This window comes from Rutilus rutilus, assembly GCF_951802725.1.
Source record: "Rutilus rutilus genome assembly, chromosome: 6".
NCBI lineage: Eukaryota > Metazoa > Chordata > Actinopteri > Cypriniformes > Leuciscidae > Rutilus > Rutilus rutilus.
The window spans coordinates 21,245,446-21,254,836 of NC_140214.1; the positions used below are offsets into that span (position 1 = coordinate 21,245,446).

At 33.8% G+C, this 9,391-nt stretch overlaps 1 protein-coding gene and 1 long non-coding RNA gene across 2 annotated transcripts; both read right to left on the reverse strand.

Annotated features, from left to right (window-relative positions):
- Positions 1-818: 818 nt before the first annotated feature.
- On the reverse strand, positions 819-7,736 carry LOC311291559 (uncharacterized protein). Its single transcript, XM_084410621.1, has 10 exons — positions 7,110-7,736; positions 6,804-7,026; positions 6,183-6,348; positions 5,995-6,077; positions 5,729-5,905; positions 5,505-5,612; positions 5,246-5,311; positions 4,844-4,921; positions 2,777-2,854; positions 819-2,280 (listed from the first exon to the last, which is right to left on the reverse strand). The coding sequence occupies exons 1-10, from the start codon at positions 7,610-7,612 to the stop codon at positions 1,456-1,458; spliced, it is 2,307 nt and encodes a 768-aa protein (XP_084266747.1). The 5' UTR covers positions 7,613-7,736; the 3' UTR covers positions 819-1,455.
- Positions 7,737-8,010: 274 nt separating this feature from the next.
- Positions 8,011-9,045, reverse strand: LOC311292821. The gene is made up of 3 exons (XR_014627815.1): positions 8,960-9,045; positions 8,764-8,844; positions 8,011-8,305 (listed from the first exon to the last, which is right to left on the reverse strand). It is a non-coding gene; the product is annotated as an uncharacterized lncRNA (long non-coding RNA).
- Positions 9,046-9,391: the final 346 nt, after the last annotated feature.

Here is a 9,391-nt window from a genome sequence, read left to right on the forward strand (position 1 = left end):
TAAAAAGTGTTCCTTCATAGGTTTGCAAATTCTTTCATTTGATTCATGTTCAGAGTGACCCTGACTATTACTGTATTTATTTTCAAATAGTTTTACTGTATAGTTTTGGAGAAAATTAAAGACAAACTCACCCCAATCATCAAAGTGCATTCTAGCGCTTACACATGTCCCATTTTCAAACACTCATAAAAAGTGTTCCTTCATAGGTTTGCTCATTCTTTCATTTGATTCATGTTCAGAGTGACCCTGACTATTACTGTATTTATTTTCAAGTAATTTTACTGTATCATTTTGGAGAAAAGTAAAGGCCAATCCACCCCAATCACCAAAGTGCATTCTAGCACTTACACCATGTCCCATTTTCAAACACTTGTAAAAAGTGTTCCTTCATAGGTTTGCCTATTCTTTCACTTGATTCCTGTTCAGAGTGACCCTGACTATTACTGTAATTATTTTCATGTCATTTTACTGTATAGTTTTGGAGAAAAGTAAAGACAAACTCACCCCAATCATCAAAGTGCATTCTAGCGCTTGCACCATGTCCCATTTTCAAACACTCATAAAAAGTGTTCCTTCATAGGTTTGCTCATTCTTTAATTTGATTTATGTTCAGAGTGATCCTGACTATTATTGTTATTATTTTCATGTCATTTTACTGTATAGTTTTGGAGAAAAGTAAAGGCCAGTTCACCCCAATCACCAAAGTGCATTCTAGCGCTTAACCCATGTCCCATTTTCAAACACTTATAAAAAGTGTTCCTTCATAGGTTTGCTCATTCTTTCACTTGATTCATGTTCAGAGTGGCTCTGGCTATTACTGTATTTATTTACATGTCATTTTACTGTATAGTTTTGGAGAAAAGTAAAGACAAACACCCCAATCATCAAAGTGCATTCTAGCGCTTGCACCATGTCTCATGTTCAAACACACATAAAAAGTTTTCCTTCATAGGTTTGCTCACACTTTCATTTTATTCCTGTTCATAGTGACCCTGACTATTACCGTATGTATTTTCAAGTCATTTTACTGTATTTTAGAGAAAAATAAAGTCAAAATCAACCCAAAAAGTGCAGTCTTACAGCGTATTTATTCATGAAAATTAAAATAATTTGCATAATTACATTTATACATTAACGTTTGTAAAAAAAAAAAAAAAAAAAAAAAAAAAATCTTGATTTCCTTTTTGTTAGAACATAAATAAATAAGGATCTGGATTACACTTTTATTTAGGCAGTAAAAAAACAAATAAAACATCTTAGAAAAAAAAATCTAATCCAAGGTTAAAATACAGTAGTGACACGCTTAAATTTAAACTTTAAATGATAAAAAATATATATATTAATAATAAAATAAAAATAATAACAAAGCTTTCTTCCACTCCACTCTTTTAGTTTTCCACCAGTGTTTCTTAAAATTTGTTTTAAACCATGCTTCCTCATGTAATGTCCACTACATCAGTTGCATTTGAAACATTGCCAGACCTGATCATTTCCAATTACCGTTCTGGGTATGTCTACACATGTAGGATGATACCACTCTTGGCATTTGCAGCACTGGACCATGAGCTCATTGTAATGAGCGGTTCTGCAAAGACAGTACACTGGTATTGCAGTTTTGGTCACGTTTGCCTCCGCTTTACTCTCTCGAGTCTTCATGCCAAATGTGATGCTGTTTTTGGTTAATGAAGCATACAATTGGGCCCTTAGCCTGCCTTCATTAAATATGCATAACTCTGGTGGATGACCCTTGCACAGAGCATATGCAAATGCTATTGAAAATACGCCACAGTTGCTTAGATTTGATTGCTGCTGCACAGCTGGTTGCAGAACATCAAAATGGTCTGACTTTGGCCTTACCAGCCAGGACAGTGTCTGTAGGGTTCTTGGGTCCAGAGGGGCACTTTTACTGTCATACACAGAGAGCTGATTTTCATCACAAAATAAATTGCTGACTGTGATCCAGTGGTTTTGCCGAATGTTCAATATCTGCACAAACTTTTTTTGTGGAGTTCCCACAATCCCTCCACGTGCAATAGCACTAAAGGGCAGAACTGACTGAAACCCATCAATGTCCATATTGTCCTTTGCCATGAAGTAGCTGGCCAGGTCGATAGTATCACAGGTCAACCAGTAATCCTGGTGAAGGATTTGTTGCAGCATTTTTATTTTTGTTGGCCTGGATAGTCTTCTAGGAGCAGTTATTTCTAATGCAGATGAATCGTTCCAGATTGGCCCCTCGATTTTCGATTGTCTTCTCCTGATATTCTTCACAAGAGCTTTCTGTAAATACAGAAGATACAAATTATTACTCCGCTTTGTATGTCACTTAAATTTTAAATTTTATGCTATTTAAACACAAAATGTTTAATGTTGTGTGTGATCTTAGTCTATTAAGTGTCTTTTTAAGGGGGGACAGCAGTTTCAGTGCTAAGTTTTGACCGGGACCTTCTAGATAACCGTAAGATTAATGTGAGGGCCAATGAGATTAAAATTACTGTTTAAAGAAAAAAAAATGCAATAATAAACCACGTAATGCAATAATGACATTTTATTAGCCTCTTTGTAAGTAATCGAGCTCTCTTTCCATATAATCCGAAATAACTCTAATTTTGTTTTCTTACAGTTGCGCTCCATTTTTCTGGCTGCTCTCTTAAGGGCCTGAGTGTGCTCGTTGTACCACGGCGTTGTACTATTTTCTTTAATCTTCTTTAAGCGCAACGGAGCAACTGTGTCTAAATCATTTCATGCGTTATTTTAATTTTTCAAATGATTTTACCTTTCTCTTGTCTTCAGTCTTCTCAAGTGTTTTGGGCTCCACATACATTTGATCAGCACTATCACCTTTCCTCTCTGCCTGTGATGTGTAATAGTGGAATTGATGAACAAAGCAAATAAAAAACCACAAAATAAACGTGGGGGCCTTTATGAGATTAAATGCAATCATAATAATGCAATAATAAACCATGTAATGCAATGATGACATGGTATTAAAGCATAATTTGAAGTGTTATATTAAATATTCGGTAACACTTTAGAATACTGTATCTTACTTACTGCATAACTAATAAGTAATTATTGAAGAACTAATAGGTAATTATTCATTAACTACTTCTTCACTACTGTTAACTACTAAGGAAGATGTGTTAACTAATCAGTATGTAATATATTTTTATGATTGTGTTAAGTAACAGTTAGTTAATCAATAAATAATGAATTCTGTCATAACTCTTGAAGAACTAATACTAATTATCTACTAATTAAGGTTCAAGAAAAATAACTAAGAAGTAACTACTAATGAACAGTCATACAAAACTAACCTCAGATTAGTTTTTATATTTTATATACAGTACTGTGTGTGTCTGTTTTCCTCAGCATAGAATGCCATTGAGTAAATTCATGTTTGAGGCAATGACTGAGGGAAACTGAAAATATAGGGAACTTATTAGTAATTCATAAATAATTATCAAATAATTCTGCAGGAATTACTTAGAACCTGGAACAGTATTCTAAAGTGAGAATATAGGGAACTCATTAGTAATTAATAAATAATTATCAAATAATTATCCAGGAATTAGGCTACTTATAACCTGGAACAGTATTCTAAAGTGAACATATAAGGAAATTAATTGGTAATTAACAAATAATTATTAGATAATTCTTCAGGAATTACTTGGAACCTGGAACAGTATTCTAAAGTGAGAATATAGGGAACTCATTAGTAATTAATAAATAATTATCAAATAATTATCCAGGAATTAGGCCACTTATAACCTGGAACAGTATTCTAAAGTGAACATATAAGGAAATTAATTGGTAATTAACAAATAATTATTAGATAATTCTTCAGGAATTACTTGGAACCTGGAACAGTATTCTAAAGTGAGAATATAGGGAACTCATTAGTAATTAATAAATAATTATCAAATAATTATCCAGGAATTAGGCTACTTATAACCTGAAACAGTATGCTAAAGTGAACATATAAGGAAATTAATTGGTAATTAACAAATAATTATTAGATAATTCTTCAGGAATTACTTGGAACCTGGAACAGTATTCTAAAGTGAGAATATAGGAAACTCATTAGTAATTAATACAGAATTACCACATACTTCTGACTCAAATCAAACTTACTGTAAAAAACACATTATTAACGGTATTATCTAAATCTTTGTAAAATAGATAAGTTATCATACATTATGATACATTTTGCTAATTAAATAAAAAGTTTGCTTATTTGCAGATCAATATATAGCCTAGTAAATGTCTGCACTTATCTTTCTTATTAGTGCTGAAGAATGACTAAAACTGGCTAGAAAATAAAATAAAAAACATTGATCGGTGCTTTTTACTTTTCAAGTAATTACCTTTGTACATTTACTAAGGTAATTTTTAAAATGAATAGGCCAATAGTTTATCATTTTACTGGAGTAATATTTTATTGGGTTATCTGTACTTTTACTCAAGTACTTGATTTGTGTACTTCATCCACCACTCCACTGCTAAAATAAAACGGTTTATTGTAGTAACCACTGTGTATGACTGTTCATTAGTAGTTACTTCTTAGTTATTTTTCTTGCACATTAATTAATAGATAATTAATAATAGTTCTTCAAGAGTTATGACATAATTCATTAGTTATTGATTAACTAACTGAAACTTAACACAATCATACAATTCTATTACATACTAATTAGTTAACACATCTTCCTTAGTAGTTAACAGTAGTGACTTAAGTGTTAATAAATAATTATCTATTAGTTCCTCAATAATTTCTTATTAGTTATGCAGTAAGTAAGATACAGTATTCTAAAGTGTTACCAAATATTCTAATGAATCTTACCTTTCTCTGGTCTTCAGTCTTCTCAAGTGTTTTGGGCTCCACATACATTTGATCAGCACTATCACATTTCCTCTCTGCCTGTGATGTGTAATAGTGTGGAATTGATTAACATTGTAAATATGCTTACCTATACCACCAATTGTACACTGGACAACACCAAGATTTGTTTTTCCAAACAAGTTGTGAAAATTTTAAGATCATTAGACATGAAGATTAGATCAGTAGACACGTTCATGTTAAATGCAAATGCATACTTAAAATGTATCTATTTAACATAATATTTGTGCAACTTGCTGACAATGTCTTGAAAGGCTATACTGCTATCATAATTATACCATTCACTTGTCATCTAACCAAGTAGTCTTTTAGTTCAGATATTAAAGATATTTAGAAGAAAGAAACCTGATTTTGGATCACATCTTCTTGTTTTTCCTCATGTACTTTTGGGGGTGTCTTTGAAGACTTCTCCTGAAACACACACACACACACACACACACACACACACACACACACACACATTTGATTCATATGATATTTAGCAAACACATAATAATTGATTTTAAATTAATAATTGTACATACACACAACAAATTCTTCTAGATTTTTTATATTTTTATAATAATTATTATAATTATTTGTATTATTTATTGATTAAAATTACCTTGCTTCTCACATCTTTGAATGGCAGACCCTTCACTAGTGGAGAAACGTATACTCCTTTACGCTTCTGACTTTTCTTTTTCCACTGTTCCATTTCCACTCGAAAGGACTGGAAGAGATGTATGCACATACATCATTTTTTGTATGAAATATATTCCAACATCTTGTGTTTATAGAGTCATTACATTGGCAATGTTTTGTAAAAGGTACAAAATATTTCCATACTTTCTTTCTTGCTCTTTCTGTGTCTTCATATTCACGCAGCTGTGCATCATGCATCCTTTGATATATCTGCACAAAGTCATCCAGTCGTGTGAGTCTCCTTCTCTGGAACCTAATTTTTTTGAGGTCCCATTGACTTTTTTCCATAATTCCCTGTGTTCGATTGTCCTGTGTAAAGTTCTGAAAAATATATTTTTTAAGGCAACACATTAAAGCACAAATTCGGCTTTTTATCAACGAGTTATTAAAATTAATAATCTAAGTTTTACCTGTTTTTTGGACTGACTGACTTCTTTATGAATCTCGCTGAAATGCTGATATGCTGAACCTGTACCATGACGACCAATATCGCCTAAAGTATTGCGTGATAATAAGATAAGATGACAATATGAATGTGTGTGTGTGTGTATTTTTTTTATATTGTTATCATCATAATAACTTATTTTAGAAAACCTACCTAGCATCAGACCAGACCACAGAGTTGCATGTGGGAGGAAGTACTTTGCCAATCTCGCAATGAATGTTGGTGCATGATAATTGTTATCTTCACCATCAAGGTCAAGAGGTGCTCTCTCTATTACCTGCTGGAAGTGGCTCTCGAGAGGTGTGGTTCCCACATCATTCTGGAAAGAAATGTTTTTCATTGTATAAAATTAAACATTATTGTTCATGTACTAGCACACTACGTTGTGTAGTTAGACATAGTATTTGTTTCAAACATAAATAAAATGTGTCTGTGATTTTGTGAAGACATTCAAAATGTATGCTCATATATTAAATTGTGTTAATTATACTAATGTAAAAAAAGAGAATTAATTAATAATTCTGCATCAAATTGTGAGTCAGCTACTCTACAGGCATTAAGCAAGAGGTAGTGCGTGTCCTGAATAAAAGTAAATTTAAAAGTATTTAACTGTCGTGTCTTGTCTTCAGGTACATGATGTAAAACACACATGGTTGCGAATGCAATGCAAAATGTCCACAGCAGGTCAAGTCAGAGATTACAACACAAGACCATACTGAGTGACTATGTGCTGTCAACATTCTACATGAATAGAAGTCACACTGTGTTAATTACCTTGTAGTCTTCAGCAGTAATGTTTTGTTCATCAACGTCCAGTGTACCCACTTGTTGCATAAGCACTAGTAGGTTGTTGTAATGCTTTGCCACATTGTCTCCACTGCAGGGACTACAAAACACAACTGTGGCACTGAGAAGCACCTCATCCATCTGCTTCAGAGTTGATGCACATGCAAGTAGCCCAAATGTGTGCATTCCAAGCTTGTAATGTTTTTGCATACTAAAATGATAGCAAGAAAGAAAAAAAATTATAATAATTTCAGAATGCATTATAAACTACTCTCCCTTAAAAAAAATACCTACTGTTTTTTGCACAGATCCTTTGCATTTTTCATGATGTGGCTCAGGCACCTATGCAGGATTGGAAGATCAAACTTGTCTGCCTGGTATTGGCCAGTGATTACTTCAAAGTACTTCTGCAGAAGATCTTCCAGACTCAGTTTGCAGAATACAAAAGAAATAGAATGTTGAAGTACAAGGGAGCCATCACAAATTATCATAATTGGCCTTTTGACTGCTTTTTTCCCATATAGCTTCATCATGTCAGTTTGAAAAGCCTGCAAAAAGTATGTGACAGATGCTGTGGTGTGGTCACAAGTTAGGTAGGTTGCAACTGGAAGAGGGGATGCCCCCTTGGAAGGATTGCGCACAACCAATTCATACACATAGTATGGTGGACTTGTAGAGCTTTCTTTTTGAAGTATACTTCCAGTTGCATCGAGATAGATAATATCCTCCTTGCACCTTTGGTAAAACACTGACAGTGTTTTCTTTGACCACAGCATAATGCCTTTTGGGTGCATCATGACCCTCTGCAGGACTTCATTGTCTGATCCCTTCTTTTCATCAATTAGCTTTTGAAGACTTAGAAGTTCATTGGAATGAGGCCTTTTTAGTTGTCTTTGGCTCCATGCAATGGTTTTCAAAACCTCTTTTGTTGGAGCTTCATCTCTGCACCCAGACTGCATCACCATCTCGGGGAGTTTTTGCATGGAATCCAAATATATACTTCTGGGTAGTTTGGTTTCCAGAGTTTCTCCAAGGGATATGCGTGAATCTGCACGCACTGGCCTCCTCTTTAGCTCAGTGGTACTGTGGCACACATCTCCTCCACTGAATACCACGGCTGCCTTCAGGGTGACCTCATCTTTCACTTCCACAGAAACATTAATGGGGCAATTTTCAAACCGGCAGTAGCCATTGCATTTGAATAGTGGTGTGGTTTTTAGTGACTGCAGGGTTTTCACGCTGTGGCGTTTGAAGCCAAAACTGCAGTATGGGTGAATAGATCTAATTCCTCTGGCAATCACGTTTGTCCACTGTAATCCTTGAAAACATCTTCCTTTTTGATGCTTCCTCAGGTCTTGCCATTCTTTTTTGTCAATAAAAAAGAAGCATGGCTCCTGTGGCAAACTACATCTGAAGAATGTATCTTCTGCCCCACTGCTCTCTGTGGAAATGTAAGTAGCTTCACCCAAGTCGGATTCCTTGTCATTATCCTGTTACGCAAAAATAATTCATGACATTTTTTGATTGAAATTAGATATGCAGGCTTTTACTATTAAACAGATGAATTGTATATAAATTTTTTTATATATTTTTTTTTATGTAATGGTGAACCTGCAAGATAGAAATCTTTGTTATATGTGTGATAATTTCACATTTCTCAAAGAGAGCGCACATTTTGAGGCAAAGGTTTTATAAAGGTTCTATTTCTTTAGATTTTTTTTTTTTATCTGGAAAGTTATTCCCCCTTTGAATATTTTTGTAAATTGTCATGTAATCTCTCTATACTTGCATTTTCATATCAAACTGCTACTTGTTTGAATGTGATAGGATATTGAAAGGGTTGAAGAAGGACATTTATTTTAATATTCTGCCAGTATGGCTTTACTTAAATGTATTACTGAAGCAGAAACCGAGCTGTTTTGTAAAAATATTTATACAGTTTTACTACCTTTTCGCCTGAAGATTCAGACTTGCTTTCAGAACGAGGGCTGTCATCCTTTAAAGATGATGTCAAATTCTGCCAGGAGCCCTGAAAATAGACATTATCAGCAACCCAAAGAAAACCATTTATAAGAATTCAACATAGAATAGGTACATTTTATCTTTTACTATGTTTATTATGTTTTTAATATATAGAGAATTACCTTTTGATCAGGAAACGCTGATTTGCATTCAAGCTGTTGAGTCTCCGGCTTTACCGAATGACTTGTGATTGCAGTGTCACTGTCAGGCAACACGTCCTGGAGGTGAGCATGTAAAAACATTTGAAATAAATAAAATTTTACCTACAAAGGGAATGCTATTCAAAGAAAAAAAGTAAGAAGTTTACCTTTTCAAAATAAGATGAACATTCATTGTCTGACTCCAAAATTGGAGACCAATTACTGTCTCCATCATCACTTCCACCCTAATCATTCCAAAGGTGCAATTGAAAAGCATTTTAAGTAACAGTCTCAATCCATTCAAAACTAAACTGCTTCTATATACTGTAACTTAACACAGTCACCATAGCAAAACCTGACAGATGAACTGACAGATAAATTACCAAGGAGGAATTGTGCTCTCCACAAGATAGC

Bases quoted from the DNA above. Each gene is read 5' to 3' on its own strand.
- LOC311291559 (XM_084410621.1), bottom strand. From the start codon at position 7,612: ATGATGCACCCAAAAGGCATTATGCTGTGGTCAAAGAAAACACTGTCA. The intron at 7,027-7,109 runs GTAGGTATTTTT...CTATCATTTTAG, and splicing joins AAGGATCTGTGCAAAAAACA to TATGCAAAAACATTACAAGC. The intron at 5,906-5,994 runs GTAAAACTTAGA...TATATTTTTCAG, and splicing joins TCAGTCAGTCCAAAAAACAG to AACTTTACACAGGACAATCG.